The 22,563-nt window shown below is 37.2% G+C and overlaps 2 protein-coding genes and 1 pseudogene across 2 annotated transcripts; 1 reads left to right on the top strand and 2 right to left on the bottom strand.

The window, feature by feature from the left end:
* Window positions 1-753: 753 nt before the first annotated feature.
* On the bottom strand, window positions 754-1,695 carry LOC131821050 (olfactory receptor 52J3-like). The gene has a single exon (XM_059156836.1). The coding sequence runs from the start codon at window positions 1,687-1,689 to the stop codon at window positions 754-756; it is 936 nt and encodes a 311-aa protein (XP_059012819.1). The 5' UTR covers window positions 1,690-1,695.
* An 11,178-nt stretch (window positions 1,696-12,873) lies between these two features.
* LOC131834359 (olfactory receptor 52D1-like) lies at window positions 12,874-13,858 on the top strand (annotated as a pseudogene).
* A 5,443-nt stretch (window positions 13,859-19,301) lies between these two features.
* On the bottom strand, window positions 19,302-20,243 carry LOC131821061 (olfactory receptor 52E1-like). Its single transcript, XM_059156841.1, has one exon. It carries the CDS (start codon window positions 20,241-20,243, stop codon window positions 19,302-19,304), a length of 942 nt encoding a protein of 313 aa, XP_059012824.1.
* Window positions 20,244-22,563: the final 2,320 nt, after the last annotated feature.

Raw genomic sequence — 22,563 nt, forward strand, 5'->3', positions numbered from 1 at the left:
TTAGACAGAAGTTTGTCTAAATACATTTAACACGTGCACACACACACACACAAACACAACATATACAAGGAAACAATCTAATGAAACATAACTGAAAATTACTGTTAGAATTCTATACATTCAAGCTTCTCTTAGAAACAAGGATTTTCATTCCTTAACACAAGTATTGTTTTCAGGTACATTCATTTCATGCTTCTTCAGAAAGGGTGGTAGTGGCACAGTGAGGGCACATAGTATTATGAAAAATAAGGGAAAAGATGCTAAAATGAAAGGTAAAAGCTGGAGTCATTTTTTTAAACTACACTAAATATCCCAGGATTGTCCCCAGTGAAATCAGATACATTTAAGTTTTTAACAGAAATCTATGAGGATCTTACTTATTTTACAGTCAGATTTATTTCTTTTTTTTCAGGAAAGTATGGCGCTAGGCCTTAAACTAACTGTGCCAGCTGGAATACTATCCTATTTTAAACACAGAGAGATGGAGGTTCACTAAATCTCCATACTTTAAAGGTAAAAGGCTCTCAGTTGGTTGTCAAACCCTATATTCAAAGGAATAAGTACTCAACACCAACCAGGAGAGAAAACATTGAGATTTAAGAACAGAAAGCATTCTCCAAAGTTTGTTCCTTTAGGAGCTAGAGGATCTCTTGACAGGAGGAGCATTTAAAAAGATAATTAACCTAGAATTGGGTCAAAATAAACTTCTTTCAGTTCTGTGCATGTCCTCAAGAACTAAGGAAACAAGGGATTCTATTTTGAGGTGAAAACACGGATCACACACTCACGAATCTGCTTTGTCCTCACACCATAGATGATAGGATTGAGGGCAGGTGGAACAACCACATAGAGATTGGCAACCAGGATGTGGACATAACGGGGAACTTTTTTGCCAAATCGGTGGGTGAGGAAGGAGAAGAGAGAAGGAGTATAGAAAACACATATGACCCCAACATGTGACCCACACGTACTCAGAGCTTTGTGACGAGCTTCTTGAGATGGGAGGCGGAAAACTGCACGAAGGATGTAGGCATAAGAGACTCCAACCAATGCCACATGCAAAATAAGAAAAGAAGCCACAAAAAGCCCATAAATGGCATTAACTCGAATGCTGGCACAGGCCAACTTGGAAATGCCCATGTGTTCACAGTAGGAGTGAGCAATAATTCGAGTCTCACAAAAGGGCAGTCGATGGGTTAGGTAGAGAATGGGCAATGTAAGCAGGACAGGGTGCATTATAATACCCACACCAATGCCTCCTAGCACTCGGGGCGTCAGGGTGGTTTTGTAGTGGAGTGGCACACAGATAGCCACATAGCGGTCAAAAGCCATAGCAAGCAGAACAGTGGACTCCATTCCTGTAAGAGTGTGTATCAGAAACATCTGAGCCACACAGGCTCCAAAACCAATTTCATGTGCATCAAACCAGAAGATACCCAGCATTCTGGGCACTGAGGTTGTGGAGAGGGCCAGATCTATGGCTGATAAGATGGCTAGGAAGTAGAACATAGGATCCCGCAGAGTATGCTCAGACCAGATGATCAGCAAAATCGTAGCATTGCCCAACAGGGCCATTAAGTAAATGGAGCAAAAAGGCAGAGAGATCCAGCCATGGGAACTCTCAAGTCCTGGGATGCCTGTAAGAAAGAAGGTGTCTGGGTGGAAAGTGGAAGTGTTTGTGTGGAACATCTTGCCACGGATGAGATGAGAAGTAGTTGACTACTCTAGAAGGAAAAACAAGAGCATATCTCAAAACTTTCCAGTAGGCTTAACTTTTATCTGTAGTTTTCTTATTATAAAAGCTAATGCTGGGGGGCCTGGGTGGTTCAGCCAGTTAAATGTCCAACTCCTGATTTTGGCTCAGGTCATGATCTCACGGTCATAACATTGAGCCCACATAGTGCTCAAGGCTGGGTATGGAGCCTGCTTAAGTCTCTCTCTCCTTCTCCCTCTGCCCTTCCTCTTCCCTCAATCTCTCTCTCTCTAAAACAAAACAAAACAGAACAGAAAACTAATGCTATAGCTTGAGTTCAAAGTAATATGCAGAAACTGACTTAGTACTCTTCAAATGGAAGGAACATAACCTTATGAAAGGTCTCCCTCCCTCTCACATTTTGGACAATAATATCTTATATTCCTTTGCTGAAACCCCAAATAAAAATTGGATCGAATTTTAAAAACATAAAAAGAGTTTATTTATACTGAAATATCAATCTTCTTTGAAGACAAAGTTCACTTTACCTAAACAGATCAACACAAAATCACTAAGCAACAGTACAGACAACTGCACACAGAATATGACAATATAAAAGGAATATAAGTGTACCTAGAGCTATAGAATGATAGCAAATACAAGATTTCATTAACCACTTGTTCAGTGTTCAGTATACATTGATACATATTTAGAATACCAGATCCAAAATGAAGAACTGTGCTTCCTTACTGCATCCCTCCATACTTACTCATAGGTCCCCCACAGACGTGCTGTGCTGAATCTCAGATATAATAAGATATATTAAGATATAATATAGTAAGAGTTGCACAAAGATGGGTGGACACACTGTATACTGTACTGTGCCTCAGATTTTAAAAGAGACACGCAAAGATAGTAAAATACTGCAGCTGGAAATGACCTCCAGGAGAGAAATGCATCTCTTTGTTATAGCATTGTGATGGGAATTAACTTAATAAGGAACTCCAAGGTTTCTGTTGGTTGCCAAATGAAGAATGTCCCTGGATAGCCAACCATTCTACCCATCCTTGTGTGTGTTTGGGGGAAGGGTTTGGGGAAAGAATACTGAAAAGGTGTTTTGAAAGGAGAAACTTTGAGGGGTAAAGATGTGTTTCCAATGACAGTGATGGTGGTCAACATCAGGGTTAAGATATCCATGTTCCTTACTTACCACACTGTAGTTAATATCTGTCTTTTCCTTTGTTCCTTATTTCGTCTTTCCACCCTGCCTCTCTCCTTCCTTTCTCTCTCTCTCTCTCTCTCTCTTTCTTTCTTTCTTTCTTCCTATAGAAAAAAAAAAAAACCCAGCAGCTATAAGCTAGTACTATAGAAAAAAAATAAACAAAGAGTATAGGAAGAGAAAGGAGGAAAAGTGAAAAGAAAGAAGAAAGGACAAACAGAAGGAAACATAGAGGAATCTAAAGGGAGATAGGAAGGAACATATCTCAACTCTAATTGCCTCCTGAGAAAAGTGAAAGAAAAGTCCAAATTTGGATAAATATTTTATTAATAACATTAAAAAACCAGAGATTCCCCAGCTGGTTAAGTCCTGCAAGACTCTACATAATATTCATCTGCAGCCTGCTTCTTTCTCTGTTTCCCTCTTTGTAATCAAGTTTATGGAATAGTGAATAGTTTAAAAATGTGTGATGTGAACCACACAAGGATAAAAGGTAAAATTCAATTATGAGGGCTTAACTTCTTATGATTTATCAATGTCAGTGAAATGCTAATGACAGATTCTTTTATTAAAACATTTTTTGTATTCCTCAGTAACATTTCTGTAGATCAGAAATGTATGCAATAGTCTTAGCAAGCTATAAAAATAATGCTTTCCTTATTTCATCATACTCATACCCAGTAGATTCTCAGTAAAAAAGAAAATTACTGTAGCTCATAGTATAGAGTTCATTATTGATTATTGATTATTCATTATTGAGGGAAATTAGTGTGTTTCTCAACTCAGATAACTATAACCTACTATGAGGCCTCAGTAGCTAAGTAGAGAGGCAGTGATATGAAGAGCCTAGTAGAAATAGTCAGAAGACATAGACAGCAATGAAATTCTGTAGTTGTCTGGCTTATATCATTACCACTCAATGAACTCACTAGATCAAACTCTGAATAAGGCTGTATGGTGATGGATATTAACCAGACTTATGGTGGTGATCATTTACCAATTATACATGATGTTGTACAACTGAAATGAATATAATGTTCTATGTCAATTATTTCTAAGATTTAAAAAAAAATTGAGAGAAGAAAAAAGTCTGAAAACCACCCTCCTTCTCTTTCACACATTAAAAAAACCAAACCAAACCAAACAAAAAGCTGATTCTACTTTTCCAATATCTTTAAAATCTGTACATTTATCTCCATCCTAATGGGATCATTTGGGAGGTTTATATAACACAGTACTTTACAGTGCTTAAGAGCAAGAGTTCTACAGTCTGACCAACTGTGTTGAAACCCAGATTCATGACTTAATTCACTCTGTAATCCAAAGAAAGTAAATATCAAGCACCTTTTATCATGTATTTTTATCACAAAATAGAGATAATAAAGATAAAAACCTTAAGTATGTTATTAGTTTTAAAGTGATAATTTTTTTTAAAGATTTTATTTATTTATTTGACAGAGAGAGAAAGAGAGAGATCACAAGTAGGCAGAGAGGCAGGCAGAGAGGGAGGGGGAAGATGGCTCCCTGGTGAGCAGAGAGCCTGATGCGGGGGCTCAATCCCAGGATCTCAGGGTCCTGAGATCTCAGGACCGCAGGACCTCTCAATCCCAGGATCTCAGGGTCCTGAGCTGAGGGGAGAGGCTCAAGCCGCTAAGCCACCCAGGTGCCCCTAACTGATAATTTTTTAAAGCACTTTGAAGCATGTTCCAAAGAGACTGGTTGTCCATCATTCCCTAGATATCTTCAAGCAGACTGATTTTTAAAATGCACATTGACTGGATTCAGGCTAAAATCCAAATGCTTTCACTAGGATTGGATGGTTTTTCCTATCATGATCCTACTCCTTCTCTAAGCACCAGTCTTAGTCTTTGCCCCACACTTTTCCCATGTCTCCTCTCTTCCTCCCCTATCCGACGTCTTTCCTTTCACCCTTCACTGTAAAGTAAGGATGCGCCATGAGCTGGGAGATGGGGAAGACTCACCAGACTGAGCACCAGCATGGAATCCTGTCTCTGTTTTATCTCACCTGCTCAGTCTTTATGAGGGTGCTGCTCTTTGCCTTGGAGGAGATTGCAACAGGAAATTCCCTGGAGCCAGTTTGGTAAAAAACACAAAGTCTCTGAGGATTCTAGTGTCGAATTCTGATTCAAAAAGAGAGAACCATTAGGGGTCCCTGGCTTGGAAAGAAATGAAGGCAGAGGAGTGAGACTTAGGTCAGTGAGATGACAGGAGGACCCAGTACTCCTCCCAGTACAAAAACACAGATTTAACAAGCACTGATGGATGGAAAGGCCTTTATGAGAGTTCCAGAATTTAGATGAGAGATTACAGGACTCTAGTGGTACATAAAACAAAAGACAAATTGGAAAGGATAAGAAGAAAAGTTTCATTTATCCACATCCCCTCTACCCTAGCCTGGTACTTTTCTGCCCCAGGAGAGCTTCCCTCAGCCCCTGAGTTCTCTCATGGGGGAAAGAAAGGGCAAGCCTGCCCCCAGATCTGTGTGTGTGTGTGTGTGTGTGTGTGTGTGTGTGCATGCATGCGTGTGTATACACATGTATGTATTCAAAGAAGCATTGTCAGTTCTCACTATCCTCAGTAGCTGTGTTCTATAAAGTCACCTTGAACACCGAATTAGGAAATTTGGTGCCTTTGCTCTTAGGGGAAATGTACAACATTTTTGTCAATCCATCAATACATACATTTTTTAATGTGTTTTTCTGTGAGAGACACTTCCTGTACTACATAGTTCTTACAGGTTGGTCATGGCTCTTATGATTAATCATGCAGTCTTTAAATGATTGAAAGCCAGGAGCTTTGGAGGCCACTTGTGTTTCATTCACCAGTATCCGTGTACAACAGAGAGTCTCACTGGTGTTGAAAACCCGATTTCTACATAATCCTTTTCCTGTACACTTAGTAGGCACTTTAAAATCTCTTCTGCAGCCTCCTAATTAGCAAAATCTGCCTTGACTCTAAGTTTATTATTGTATATCCCTCATTGCTTTTTGAAATGTACTAGCAAACCCAGTGCTATCCAACAAGAGCTTGATTTTATTTTTTTCTCTGACCCCATCTTTGACCTCACCACAATGCTGTCTATTGCACTTTTTTTTTAATTAGTTGTCATCTCTTGACTCCACAAATTTATCCTCTTTTTCATCTTTTCCATATTTATATCACATGCTACAAATGTTACTTTAGTACTCTCCAGAGTGGCTTCATATAGAGATGAATTTCATCTTCCTTTGTCTGGGTGTATCTTATTTTTGATTCATTAACTTTGAATCATAAGCAACACTGCTATAACTCACACTTGAATGAAGTTTATCCAAAATGGTTATTTTTTCCATAAAGTACAGTACAACCATCTTGCACTTAGGAACACTAGAAAAGTATTATTTAGCTGCAATACTTTCCATGAATAAATAATAAGATAGTTATTTACTGTGTTGCACTTCAACACTATCCTGGAGGGCTATGTTAAACAGTGGAATCAACAAAGAGCAGAAAAATAAGAAAAACCTGGCCTTAAATCAAATGTAAAAACACTCATTTATAGCTGAAATGGGAAGTAAGAATCTCACCTTGTTCAGCCTCAGCTGCGAATGTGATCATCTGGCACTCAAATTTTTCACATCTCTTTGCACATTGGCAAATGACAGCTGAAGTGCCATAAGAATTTATTTGGGGTTACAAATAAATTTTAAGGAGTAGACAAACTAGTAAATATGGAATTCACATATGATAGAGCCCCACTGTGTATATATAATTTATAAGATTCATACTCAAAACATAAATAAAGCATATAAATAAATGTAAAAATAATATGATAGAATTCCAACTTCTACAATTTAAATATTGGTGAGATTGACAGAAAATTATTTAAAAACTATTCAAAGCTCTCAAAGGAGGCTGGAATGCATGTAAGAGCACGATAAATCTAGATGGCTGAAAGGATTGCATGTTTAAAGCTGTCACATTTTCTACAGCAATGTTTAGATGCAACTCAACTTTCATCAAAATCCCCTTTTGATTAATTTCATATAATTAAATTTTCAGTGAAATTTATTCTGATGAATTATGAAAAAATATGGTACATGTCACAACATGAAATTTAGACTATGAGATAAAATGTTAAAGTCTGGGTCCCTGGGTTACTTAGTGGGTTAAAGCCTCTGCCTTTGGCTCAGGTCATGATCTCAGGGTCTTGGGATTGAGCCCCACATCAGGCTCTCTGCTCAGGGGGGAGCCTGCTTCCTCCTCTCTCTCTGGCTGCCTCTCTGCCTACTTGGGATCTCTGTCTGTCAAATAAATAAATAAATCTTTAAAAAAAAAGTTAAAGTATAATATGATTTGAATATTCTAAATTATATGAATATGAAAATCATAAAATAAAATCAACCAAATATCAAAGTGACATTATGGTTGTTTGTTTTTTATTTTTTATTTTAATTTAATTTAATTTTATTTTTTTTTAAAGATTTTATTTATCTATTTGACAGACAGAGATCACAAGTAGGCAGAGAGGCAGGCAGAGAGAAAGGGGGAAGCAGGCTCCTCTCCGAGCAGAGAGCCCGATGTGGGGCTTGATCCCAGGACCTGAGATCTTGACCTGAGCTGAAGACAGAGGCTTTAACCCACTGAGCTTCCCAGGTGCCCCTGTTTTTTAATATTTTCCTTTGTTACAAATAAAGGAGAGGGGTGCCTGGGTGGCTCAGTCAGTTAAGTATCTTCCTTCAGCTCAGGTCATGATCCCAGAATCCTTGGATCAAGCCCCACATCAGGATCTCTCTTGAGTGGGGAACCTGGTTCTCCCTCTCCCTCTGCCTGCCACTCCCCTGCTTGTGTTCTCACTCTCTCTCCCTCTCTCTGTGAAAAAATAAATAAAATCTTTTAAAAAAGTAAAAATCAAGATAAACAGGCATTGTTTAAAGTGAAGGAACTAGACACTTTTCTATCCTAACTTCATACAAATACTTGATGTATTTAAGAACAATCCATTCCGAGACTCCAGCAACCCCGCCAAGAGGAAGGCTCCAGAGACAGTTCAGAAAAAACTCTCTCGCCTTCCCCTCACCCTTCTGGGATTCTCCTGTTACTAAAAGGTTAGCTCTAAAGACTTAGAACTTGAGTTCTGAACTCAAATTTAACCCCCAGTGGTTTCTTGACAGGAGGGGAGACCATCCCCACTCTATGCCCATGAGAGCCTTAGAAATCAGCAGACATGTCTATAACTGAGCACATCTAGAAACCTAAAAGGTGTTGAGAGAAGGAAAATCTTCCACAGACCATCCTCATCATCCTCCTCACAGAACACCTGGTAATGTCTGCAGTGTAAATACTATATGTACCTAATATATTATAATTCATGTTGATCTATTGGCTCAGGGTTTTCTTTTTTTATTTTATTCCTCCCCCAAAGCAGGTGTGAGGTTTTTTTTCCCTTCCAATCCCTCCTGTTTTCCATGCTGTGTAGTCAGACAAGGAATCAAATGCTAAGAGAATTTGATTTTGCTGGAAGCTAATCCCTGGGTATGTCTTAACGTTTTTATATTAGAATCAGGAAAACTATTAATGCACTGTAGTGTTTGGAGATAGTGTGGACTATAATAAATTTATAGTGATTCCATTGGTTGTCTTAAATTTATGCTGAAATTATTTACCAGAAAAATAAGAACACTCCCTTGTCTTCTTTCCTATTTTTATTCATTCATTGGAACAAATGGATATATGACAATACATGGCTTCTGCCAAGTAAGAATTTGCAATATAATAAAGGAGAAAAACATGCAGATATATGAAATACAATATGAGAAGATATAGAAGATAGGTAAGTACACATGTCAGTGGAACACTTGAGGATGGATATCCATGATGGTCCAAAGTTCCTAGAAAAATTTTCTCACAGAGGCTGATATGTGAGCAGGATCTTCAAGGTTAACTAGGTTACCTAGGGTTTGCATGTGTGAAGAAATGCCATGACAAACAAAGAGACAGGTCTTTTTGTTTTGAATTGAGTAGGTGACCAGTTCTCTATATGCAGAGAGATATAGAGAATATATTTGAAGAGGTTAAAAAATTTGCTAATATTTTATAAGACATGGAAGGCCACATTTTCTTTGTAATTTCTTGGTTTGTATTATTTTCTGGCAAATAACATTTGTAACTGCATTATTTATTTACTTGCCTTTAACTAAACATGTAATACATTAATATATAAAATATATTGGCACTATTTAAAAATGCCAAGCTATAAAGATACAGCTAAATTATACTGTCTATGCCTCTTTCCATCCGCTCTACATTATAGATCTCTCCTCCATTGTCTATGTATCCTTTTTATATAGTTCTTATGTTTACAAAATTTGCATTATAAATGTACACATATGCACATACAGTATGCTCTTAATTTTTTCATAATTTGTCAATGTTAATGGAAAAATAAAACTTTTGCTCCTTTTTTATTTGAATGTCAGTTTACATAAATACACTTTACTTATTCTAAGCACTTCTATAATATAAAGATTACACAGATTTGTAAGGTCATTATTACTTTACTGATAGACATTTTGAATGACTCACTATTAATTCTATCACAGGCATTTTTACAATGAGAATTACTGTATATACTTCCATATGTATTTCTGAACATTATTCCCTAAATGGCAAGTAGTGAAATTTCTCTGCCCAGAACTTTGTTTTTAATAAGAATAATACTATGCAATTTTCCTCTAAGAGTAATTCTCTCTAATCAATTGGGCATAAGAATCACACGTTAACCCAAACCTCATTAATACTTATCATCATCAATCTTGAAATTCTGTTGGTTAAAAATATAATACTGTATGAATTGTATCATATTCATTTAATTTTTAATTTCCTGATTTCCACTAAGAATAAGCCTATGTGATTGAACATTTGCATTTACTTCAGTGTGAATGTTTGCTCTACATAATCTGTCCATATATTTTTTTTTTATTTTTGAATATTTATTTGTTTGTTTTAAGAAAGAAAGTGAGACAGGAGGTGAAGGAACAAACGGAGAGGGAGAGAATCTCCAGCACACTGTCCACTGAGCATGGAGCCTGACCTGGGGCTTCATCTCAGGGCCCTGAGGTCATGACCTGAGCCAAAATCAAGAGTTAAATATTCAACTAACTGAGCCACCCAGGCACACCTGTCCACATGTTTTCTGTCAGTAAAATATATTTAAATTGTGTAATGGCATAGAGCAAGTAGAAGAAATGAAGGAAAACTGCATGAGAAAGATGAGAATGTTGATGAAATTACAAATATAGGTAAAAGGACATGAAATTTCATTTCAGGTTAAAGGAAGGAGAGTATGTGAAAATGTACTAGCTCAATGTGTTACATGTACGTAAACATAAAGGTAAGAGGGTAAGGCTGACAAACCTGTCTGGTGGCAAATGTTAATTTTGTCTCTGAGGTTGAGAGGTTAATTTTCCCTCTGAGAGGTCATCTGTTGAAAGTGCAGGAGGGTTAATTAAGAAGAGAAAGGCTTGGATTTGGACCAGTTCCTTTATGGAATATAATAGTTGGGGACTTCTGAACAGTATTCATAATCAAATTAATGGTGATGGTTTTCTTTATTGTTAGGTACAGAACAAGTCCTCCTCTTCTTCTTATATGCACAATTACAAATAGACTGTCACGTGCTTAGGGCAGTTTTTATCACCACAGTTAAGAATAAGGGCTTTAGGGGCACCCACGAGGCTCAGTTGGTTAAGAGTCTGCCTTTGACTCAGGTCATGATCCCAGGATCCTGGGATCGAGTCCCACATCAGGGTCCCTACCTAGCAGGAAGGCTGCTTCTCCCTCTGCTTGTGATTTCTCCTCTGCTTGTGATCTCACTCTCTCTCTCTTTCTCTCAGATAAACAAATAAAATCTTAAACAAACAAACAAAAAAAGAATGTGGTCTTTAGAATCAGTGTGTGTAGCTAGAAACAGGTCTATCATTTACTAGCTATATAAAATTCTAGAAGTTACTTAAATTATTCTCATTTTAAAATGGAGATAAAATTTATTTTTTTAAATTATTGACATATTATATATTATTTGTTTCAGGGGTACAGGTCTATGATTCACCAGTCTTATGCAATACATAGCACTCACTACAACATGTACCCTCCCCAATGTCCATCACCCAAGCACCCCATCCTTCCCACTCCCCCTCCACTCTAACAAACACAATAATATTTATTATTATAAATATGTATTATAAATAATATGTGGAATGTTTTCAGGAAAAGAACTGACTCACATCAAGCATTTAAAAATGTTTAACTCTTACACTATTATATAACTCCCCAATGGATTGGTTGCCCTGGATTTATCTTCTATCCCAACTCATAGCATGCCTCAGACAGAAATGTCATTACATAAATGTCCCATAGTTCCTTGACCCACCTATCCTGCTGTATTTGCATTCAAAAGAGAATATCCACCTCTAGGGATCTGGAAGGCCAAATAACCCCAGCAAGCAGAAACTGTGGGTATGAAACGTGTCATCACTCTCACTACAGATTGATGCTCAGTGTGCTATACATATTCCAATCCCAGTTTCAGTGGACACTGGCTTAAGGATTATTTTTCCAAATCACAATGCCCTTTAAACTTCAACTGTCTATAATAGTGGTAAAAAAGGACTGTCTGTGGAACAGTGTCAATTGTGCTTCTAAGAAGAAGAGAGGAAAAAGATCTGTTTATTATGGGATGAGTATGGCTTTCAGAAAGTTCTACTAGTCTTAAGAAATGGAAGAAGTATCATCCGCAAATCACAACATGGGGTGGGGAAGGGGTCAGCCAATGCAAGAGAAGTGTGCAGAGCAAAGGAAAGGTCATGAGGGGAAGTTTGGATGAATTTGCCTGGAGAGGGAGCCAGTGGAGAGCCAGTCTGAGTAATTTGACTAACTAGATGCGTGTAAGGAAGTGAAGGAAATTATTTTTAGTGGATATAATCACATTTGTTGTAATTCTTGCCTGTGCAGTCAAAAGTAAACACAAAGGTGTCACCATCAGAAAGTCAAAAACAATGCAATGAGCTGTTCACTTCCTGACACAGTGTTATCAACCCCACTCTTGTCATCATGCTGATTGAGTTCCAGGTTGGTGTGAATAACTTCCTTCTGGTCATTCCAAAGCAAGCAACACATCTCCGAAATTTGGCATTCCATTCTCAATGCTACACCCTATAAACTGGCATCTTTGCATGTCCCAGACTAGGATGACTAAAATATTTTTCTAAAGGTACATTTTCTATTCAAAGCTTCCTGTTATTCCTTCTTTCTGTGTAATCTATGTCTTACTACTGTTTCTATGTCCACCAAACCCATGACTCTTACACATTTTTTATATGATTCTACATATATGTTTACAAATTCATGTATCTTAATGAAAGAAGTTAGTTGAAGGAGATATTCATTACATACAGTGAAGTTTCAATGATTAAGCATACAGCTATTCCACTGTGCATCTACACTTGTGTTTATCTTATTTTTTAGGTTTTATTTAAATTCCAATTAGTTAAAATACAATGTACTATAAGTGTTGTATATAAATACTGAATCACTAAATTATACACCTGAGAGTCTTACACATTTTTTAGATTTCAGTTGGCATTACTTTCTTCTCAGTGGATAGAAGACTTTGGATTTTCATACATTTAGCTCTGATTTTTGGTACCTGCATATTTTCCCTCATTTGGCATCTACAGATCAGCCATATTACAAATTACAATAATGAAATAAGATCTCACCGTCAGATATAATGGTGAAATAATTTATAAACATTCATAGATATTGTAATGACTCCCTGACATACAATTCCCTGCATTTTGGCTGACTTAACTCATCAAAGGTTTGAAAATTTGTAAGCTATTACTTTCACTTGGTGTAGAGAAAAATTCATGAAGAGAAAGCTAAAATTCTGACACCTGTTATGTCAGCATACAATAAGACCAATGTCCATCCATCAGCCTTCATTCTCATTGGCATTTCTGGGCTGGAGGCTTCCCACATCTGGATCTCCATCCCCTTTTGTGTGGTCTACATCTTGTCCCTCCTGGGAAACTGTTCTGTTCTGTTTATCATCAAAACAGACACCAGCCTCCATGAGCCAATGTACCTCTTCCTCTGCATGCTGGCTCTGGCTGATCTTATTGTGTGCACCACAGCTGTACTTAAACTGCTTAGTCTTTTCTGGTTCCATGATGGAGAGATTCGCTTTGAAGTCTGCCCCACTCAAGTTTTCTGATTCACTGTTGTTCCACCATGGAATCTGGCTTCTTCCTGGCCATAGCTTTTGACCATTATGTAGCCATTTGTAACCCATTAAGACATTCAGCTATTCTGACACATGCTGTGATTGGGGGGATGGGCCTAGGTATAGTACTCCAGGGCATAGCACTTCTTAGTCCTCACCCCTTTCTGTTACGTTGGCTTCCCTACTGCAGAACCCACACACCTACTGTTCCCACACCTACTGTGAGTTCATGGCCCTCATCAAGATTGCCTGTGCTGAGACAAGAATCCATAAAGCCTACAGCCTCATTGTTGACTTCCTTACTGGTGGGGTAGACTTCATACTAATCATTTGTTCTTATGATCTCATACTTCACACTGTCTTCCACCTCCCATCCAAGGAGGCCCAACTCAAGACCTTGGGCACCTGTGGTTCCCATATCTGTGTCATCTTAGTGTCTTATACTCCAGCCTTCTTCTCTTTTCTCACCCACAGGTTTGGGCACCATGTGGCTCCCCATGTCCATTTCTAGCTTCTGGCCAACATCTATCTTCTGGTCCCACCCATGATGAATCCTATTATCTATGGGGTAAGGACCAAGAAGATAAGGGACAGATTCCTTAAGTTTTTCAGTTTTTCAAAGCCTTCAGTTATGTTTTCTGGGTTGATGAGTAATATATGAACAAATATCATCTATCTTTGAATGACTTCTTCATGAGGCTCCTCTTTTAATAATCAGAGGGCATGAGTTTTTCTGTGGGAAGTAACTCATTCATAAACATATATTTTATGTTGTAGCAATAATTATGTGTTATTGAGTATGAATCTACTACAATATTAGAATGTTATTTCCTAAAATACAAAAAACAAGCAAACAAAATTTAGAATTATCTGTGGTGAAAAATAAGAGAGATTTAAAATTAACATGATATATAATCACATATTTTTCGTTTACTGGTAACTGGTAAACAGTTACTGTTAACTGGTAAACCTGATTTACCAGTTAAGACTTTCTACCAGATTTACATATTTTATCTCTCTCTCTTTTGTATTTTTGCCCCAGTCATCTCTTCTTGACTAAATGTCCCTCTTTCTCAAGAACATACCTCACCACTTTCTTAATGAGAGTTTTTTGATGCTAACTTCTGTGTTCTGTGTTTAATGATTTCTTTGTCTTCATGATGATACCTTTTAGCTACACAGTTCCACTCTCCAGTTATAACATTTCCTTAGTCTTTTAGACATTATTCTACAGTCTTCTAGAAACTATCATTACTTTGAAGAAAACTGTTGTTGACCAAATTGTCAATAATTTGTAGGTAATTATCTTTTCTGTCTGACTGTCGTTAGATCCTATTGAGTTCTTGGGTGTTCTATAGTTTCACAAGGGTAAATTTCACAGATATTATTCAAGTGAGAAAAATTACATACACTGTGATTCTGTTTAAATGAAACTCTAAGGAAGGATAAGTAGTGTGGAGGTAGTGTTCAGGCATCCATGTTTTAAGGGCCTGTAGGTGATTTTTAAATGCAGCTAAAACTGAGCTGTGGCTATGTACATTGGGGAACAGAGACATTAGTTGACCACAGAGTTAGTATTTCAGTCAAGCACTTCATCTTTCAAGCTAAATTGTGAAAAGAATCAACATTTGCTAAGCATTTACTAGATTCTAATATCTTTATTATTTTAATACATAAACTTCACAATATATTGTAGAATAAATTATCATAAATCCTCCCATGATAAGTAAATCAACAAACTCATATTCAATGGCTAGTTTAGAGGTGCTAGGATTAGAAGTCTGTCTAGCACTAATGCCATAATTTTCTTATACTCTCACAATGGTTCCATATACACCCAAATCACTCAATGGGACTCCTAGGAACACAGCTTCTCACAGGTGAGCTGTCATAATTGTTGCTACTGGTCATTGCATTCTTCATAACCACACTCAGTTTAGATCCATTTAGCTAGTGTTTACTTGTGGAACAGAATTCACTGGGGATATAGGAATGACTGAGGCAAAGTTTGTAAACAGTTTCAGAGTCTCAGAGGTGCACAGAATCAATATATCCATTCTTTCCATCTGATTCCTAAAAAGATCGAGATTGAAGAAAGACATGGAAGATGTGAGTTGAAAATATCCTCTTTCTTAGTAACGAAGTCTATTCTAGAGGACCAAGTGTGGTATAAGAGTCAGTGAACACTTTAACTAAACCCCAGAGTTAGGCATATAGTCCTAATCAAATCATGAAGACTTACTACATGGAGGAGCACCAGAGAACACAGGACTGCCTTAGAAAGTCTCACTACCAAGAAGTGTGTATGTTGGGGTGGGAGAGACACAGGGAAAAGGGTCTTAATTACACTCACTCAATGCATTCCTACTGAATTTTCCAATGTGCAGCTTCTCCCTAGTACATAGTGAATAAGGATAGAAAAAGGATGGAGTTTATAATACATGAACATAAAGAATTGGCTAGAAATATTTTGTTGCTATAGTCTGATATAGTTTATTCAGATGTAATAAACATTTACTTTCAGTATAGTAATGTGTAACACTTTTAAAATGTGTGCATTCTCATAGTCAGCCTGAGTTCTTTATATCAACCCATTAAATTCTCATGCAAACTAAAAATGATTTTTAGGATTAATATCTACATTTTACAAATAAGGAAACTGAGAAATAGAGAAATCAGTGGACTTTCTCATAGTCATAGAGATGGTTAAAAATGGAGATAGAGGGGCATCTGGGTGGCTCAGTGGGTTAAAGCCTCTGCTTTCGGCTCAGGTCATGATCTCAGGGTCCTGGGATTGAGCCCCACATCGGACTCTTTGCTCAGCAGTGAGCCTGCTTCCCCCTCTCCCTCTCTCTGCCTGCCTCTGCCAGCTTGTGATCTATGTCTGTCAAATAAATAAATAAAATCTTTAAAAAAATGGAGATAGAGTTTGAACATAGGAAGTTTGACACCAGGTTTATATTCTCAACCACTACTCTATACTTAGTTACATATTAACATTTTCACCCTGATATATCAATTTGACAAGAGCTAAGATAAAATTAGAAAGGAGATATAGAATCAGTCTAGGCTAGGGATTATAGAAAGTCAAGAATAGTTTCAGAAGATAGCACATCAGGAACATCAGGTAGGCAACGAAGCAAATTTCCTGTGGATTAGGCCAGCTTAAGTAGGTAGTATGTGGAGTGTGTGGTATATGTGGAGTATGTGTGTATGTGTGTGTGTGTTTGTGTGTATTGGACATTAGAGTGGTATCCATTTTTGCGTGGTATCCAATTCTGCATTCATTTCACTTTCTAAGGTTTATCCCATTTTCTCCATCTAACAATCACCCAATTTGATTATTAACCAAGTTTCAACTTTCTAGAATGATAGTTTTCAAACTTTAGGCTTGAACCATCTTAAAAATACATATTCCTTAGGCCTTTTTAAAAACGATTAGACTCAAAATTACTGTGGTGTATCCCATAAAAAAAATCTCATTTACTTTTCATCAATAATTCTATATATTTATAATTCAGTGATCCAATGTCCATGCCACAGTTTTAGCATGCTGAGAATAAACACACAGATACCCTACTCAGAGAATATGGCATGAGTTAAAATTCCTACAGAGTTTTATAGTTCTTACTTCAAATACAAAAGGTTAGAAAGAATGTCACTTAAAACATTATGACAAAAACTAAGTGGTGAATAATAATAATTAAAAAACTCATTATTTTCTTGGACCTGTCAGAAAGTTAAAATCACAATGAGAATAACTAATTAAAAATTTAAGGAAAGATAGGTAACTCTGAAAAGAGATGGAACATGATCCTGTGCATACTAGGGGCATGTGTCAGATACTGTACAAGCCACAATAAAGAATTTGTTAAAATTTAAACCACATTATTCACAGCTGAGTATAAACCTATATGAAATACAGAATATCTGGGAGTAATATATATATATGACACAAAGGGGAATTCACACTTACTCATGGTTTTCTCCCTAGACTAGACCAGGGACTCATAAGAAAATCTGAGTGTAGGACTAGACCTTCATCATGAACCAGGACTGGTGGAGGGGAATAGCTGTCACTATAAGATGGGAAAGACTCCTCATTCAGGTTCTTTCCCCTAAGGAACAAAAGCCATCACTTGGAGGAAGAGCACAAGAGGAGACCCACTGCTGCTGAGCCAAAGGAGCAAAAACAAACTCTATAACCCAGGGTGGGACAAGTTCCTTAGACATGTCCTACGGTGCTAGGCAAGGGGCAGAATCACTGAGGACATTTCATTTTCAAGACTCGGGAACATACTACCTGCCCAAGACAGGCTAAATCAGCCCAAATGGTATTTAATGTCCTCTGGCTCTTACCACCAGATTATCAGGGTTTGAGGAACAAGTAACAGTGCTCTACACGTGAGGGAGTGTGCAGAACATGGAGGGTGGCCTTATTGCAGCACAGGAACAAAGAGAAGATCTAACATTGACAGTGGGGTAGACATCAAGAAAACCTAACTTATCAGCCACACCCTGAATACAAGGTAAAGTTAGAGGAATGTGATACATTCACTGAGGACATTCAAAGCAAAAGCATGAAGAATGCGATGACCTGAATAGTCCTTTACCTATGAAATAAGTTGAATCTGTACTTAGCAACCTTCTAACACAGACTTCAGACCCAGGTGACTACATTGGTGGATTTAGCTATTTAAAGGCTAAGAACCAATTTTCCAAAAACTAGCCAAAACACATATAAACAGATTGAACTCTAACCAAATCATTCAAGATATAATTGAGACCACATCATTAAAATCCACTTCATAAGTAGAATAAATATATAGATAGTGATTGAGTTCAGGGTCACAACAGGGTTCCAGGAACAGTCACTGGTACTTATAAATTATACAGCATAACTGACAGCTTCAAATTCAGGATGTGATGTCAATTAATATAAACTCCCTTGAAGAATTTATGACAGCAACTCTTCTATTATAATAAATATAAGTAGGATATATTTTTTTCTAAATGTCATGCTATGGAATATTAGTGTCATATTTTGGTCAAAGGAGCAATCCAAAGCCAGTATTATCTTAAAGTTTCAAATGAATATTTGTTAGTTGAAAGATCTGAGAAATTCTGCAGTGAAAGTATAGCTAAAAATTTAATTTTATTGGTCAAAATTTACAAATATATTTCTCCTGACTTCTTTCTACAGATAATGTCAATAATACCACCTAGAACTAGAGAACACTGAATAATGTCATATGGCACAAGAGTACACAGATACACACTTGGCTAATACTGGACTTGGAACATTGCTAAAATTTCCTGCTTTCCATGAGAGAGAAACTCCTCTGTGAAATGTCACAAGACAGAAACAGAACTGTTTGAAAAATAATAGTTTGTTTGAAAAAACAGATCTATAAATTAGGCTCTATAAATACTCATCCATCTAAAAGGAACACAACACAGGTTTAAAGCAAAAACAGACTATGAATTTTAAAAGATTACCAAGTTTTTACAATTCTGTTCATGATAGAAAATCTCTACTTTTCTCACATGATTATCATAGTCACAGGATCAATTTCATGTCTAAGAACATTAATATGGTAGGATCAGAAAAGCATTCTTTATGAGAGGGAAGCCAGACATGTGGGAAGTGTTTTATCATCTATTATTTTGGGAACCAGCATAATAAGGGCAATGTACTATCTTCGTTTAAATTAGGATATAAGGGAATTTATGGGCTTTATAATTATAATTTAATAATTATTAAAATTATAATTTATAATTATTCGTGTGGTGTCTTCTTTTTGGAGGGTTGGTTTTGCTTCAAAATGATGTTAACTGAAGAATGTGTTCAGTCCTAATGAAAGTAGAACAAAGTGTTTGTTCTCTTCCACATGGGGAAACTGAATTATTTTTATACAATTGAAAATCATAAGAAACTTTTATTCATGCATTTGACATGGGTCTTGCCTTCCATTTTCTGGGTTTGGGAGGAGGCTCACAGGTCTTCCCTGAGAGAGATCTGCATAACTTTCAAATGTCCTTTTTCCATTCTGAACAAAGACAATCAGTGCTGTTCCTTTCCTTAATTTGATTCTTTACAAGAGTTATGTTGTTTTCTTGGAAAAGAGTTTCAGCACCTGTTCTCTAATCTGCTTAGTTCTGACCCCATAGATTACAGGGTTCAGAGCAGGTGGAATGACTACATAGAAATTAGCCAAAAGGATGTGGATATAGCGTGGAATATTCCGGCCAAACCTGTGGGTCATAAATGAAAAAAATGCAGGAGTGTAGAAAGCCAACATGACACACACGTGAGAGCCACAGGTGCTCAGTGCTTTGAGCCGGGCATCATGGGAAGGCAGTCGAAAGACAGCACGAAGGATCTGGACATAGGAAATGACAATAGCTATGATGTCCAACACCAGGATAGAGATGGCACATAAACCATAGATGATGTTGACCCTGATGCTGGCACAGGACAGGCGGGCAATGCCCATGTGCTCACAGTAAGTGTGAGGAATAATTTGGTGTCCACAAAATGGTAACCGTAGGATGAGTAGAACAAAGGGTATAGCGAAAGACAAAGGTCTCAGTAGGATTATCATTGCAATGATGACTACCACCTTGTTTGTCAACACCAGTGTATACTGAAGAGGGTTACAGATGGCCACATAGCGATCATAGGCCATGGCCACAAGCACTGCCGACTCCATGCCGGTGCAGAGGTGGATAAAGAACATCTGAATGAGACATCCCTCAAAGGAGATTTCTCTCAGGTTGAACCAGAATATGCCAAGCATCTTGGGGATGGTGGATGTGGACAGGCCCAGGTCGATAGATGACAGAATGGCCAGGAAGTAGAACATGGGCTGGTGGAGGCTGCTCTCAGTCTCAATCACAGAAAGGATGCTGATATTCCCAAGAACAGCTGTCAGGTACACAGCAAAGAAAGGGAAACCAATCCACATATGTATATGTTCCAGACCAGGGATCCCCAGAAGGAAGAAAGAGTAAGGATGAAATAGGGTGGTATTAAGTGAGACCATCTTCCTGGGATATTTTTATAGTAAAAGATATTATATATCAAATACCTCCCATTCACTGAATAAGCCTCCTCCTTGCTTAGCACACAGAGAAAATGAAAGACTCAGTGAAACCTTTATTGTACCTACCCATAATTGAGACCTGAAAGTGTACAAAATTGAATGGTAAAATGAAGCCACATGATTTCAGTATACATTATCATGTCTATTAAATTAAATTAAATATTGTTATTCAACCAAAATTTTCTGAGTACCTAATATAGATGTGCCAAGTTCTGTGCTAAGGCTGATAGCAAAAGATGAGTTAGAGAAGGTTCCTTTTATGATGGAACTTAAAGCTTTAGTGGTTGAAACAGTTATGCAAATGAACCATTTTAATTAAGAAAATAAGTGCTAAGATAAAGCTTTTCGCTTGCTTCTTAAATGCACAAAATATTTCCTGAACGTTATTTAGTATTTTATAGAAATATTATTGGATTTATAACTATAAACATTATGTACATGGTAGAAACATAAACATAAATGCAATAACAACCATTATGATTCTGCATGTATCACATTTCTGAGCTGATATATATAATGTGTCTTCAAGGAAACATCAAGTGCACCAAACCAGAAATTTCTAAGACATTTTTGGATATAGGTAGGCTTCTCACTGTTTAAGTCCCCAAGAAAGTTTTTCATGCTGTAGTCATCTTCTGATCTCTACTTTCTTCCTGGTACCAATATCAGAGATTAAATCTGCCTTGAGGTTTTATCAAGAAGCCATACCAAACTTTATTTCAAGATAATCCTTTTAATCTGGGTCTGCTTAGAAAAATATTCACATATTCCTCTTCATTTCTGTTCTGATGGTAGGTAAATAGAGCCTTGCCCTTTAAATGTCCTCCTGCTGATGTCTGTCCAGAAAGAAACACAGATCTACACATGGGCACAGAAACATTAATGTACAGTTTTATAAAATATCACAAAATTCACAAATATAGTAAATTAATTTATGCACACCACTCCTGGAAACTAAATTCTTCATTTATCTGACTAAATAATTTATTACAATATATATGCTTTAATAACTCTAAGCACATTCTGATTAAAACCTCTTGCCTTCTCTTTCTTATACATCCATATGGATAGATGATAGATAAATAAATGATGGATGATAGATAGAGAGACAGGCAGATAGATAGAGACATGTCTGCACACAGAGAGAGAAGGTCTGGAACTCAGTAGATGTAAGAATTACAATTTTAAGAAGTTACCACTAGCAGGAAAGTAGATCTAATCCATACCACTAGAAGGCTATCTCCTTACTGACATGACAATTTTGGAAGAATCTGGAGGGCTGAGGTAAATGTATTATTGTTATAGATCACCTTTGATGTACTCTACTCCCTATAGATAGGATTAGACCTTTCCCTTGTCCTCTGCTCAGTATTCTGTGAGACTGCTAAGCCCCGTGCAAATGAGAAACAAGCTACAAATGACATTAGCCAGAGTAACTGTATTAGAAAGTGTGTCTGGGGATGGAAGCGTGTGTGTGTGTGTGTGTGCGCGTGCGCGTGCATGTGTCTGTGAGTTGGAAGGGTGCATTGCAACTTGGGTCTTGGGCAAATTGCTTAAGAAATGATAGAAAGAAGAGTTTGATCACAGTTACAGGGAGGAAGCAGTTAAGATAATCAGTAAGCAAATTATTACACCAAGAAAAGAGAAGAGGTATTTCAAGAAAGCAATATGAACTATATAGAAAACCATCCCCAATTTGAACAGAGATGACTATATGCAGGAAAAGGCATTTAAACGCAGGGGATTTGGGAAGGGGATGAAGTAGAATCCTATAATCAGATTTATTTTTCTGTGATTGTGGTTCAGCTAAGTTAGAGTTTAGTAGATAAGATATGGCATAATGTTTAGAAGCAGACTCTAGGAATTGAACCCAGAGTCTTCCTGCCATGTGAATTTGGTTAAATTATTTCCTCCCTTTGATTCTATGATTCCTCACCTATGCATGAAATGAGGCTAAAATGCCTATGTAAGCTGAATTCTTGCAAGGTTTGCATGAGTCAAGATGCGATATCAAAAAAGTATAGTTACAATTACTGGTAAACACCTATAGATAAGAACACAATAAAGTAGACAGCTATAGTGGAAATTGTTTGACTTACCTCAGGCCTTCAGATAATCCGTACATCAGGAGTCAGCAGACTAAATACGTATCCTCACTTTACCTCCCTATAAATATTTTGGTAGGGGTCCTAACATTTACAATAGAGTTTATCTGATTAAACCTATCCTTAAACATTTTCAGACATTAGCATTACACACT

This window comes from Mustela lutreola, chromosome 1, assembly GCF_030435805.1.
Source record: "Mustela lutreola isolate mMusLut2 chromosome 1, mMusLut2.pri, whole genome shotgun sequence".
Lineage (NCBI taxonomy): Eukaryota > Metazoa > Chordata > Mammalia > Carnivora > Mustelidae > Mustela > Mustela lutreola.

Coding starts and splice junctions, on each gene's coding strand:
- LOC131821061 (XM_059156841.1), bottom strand. CDS start 20,243: ATGGTCTCACTTAATACCACCCTATTTCATCCTTACTCTTTCTTCCTT.
- LOC131821050 (XM_059156836.1), bottom strand. CDS start 1,689: ATGTTCCACACAAACACTTCCACTTTCCACCCAGACACCTTCTTTCTT.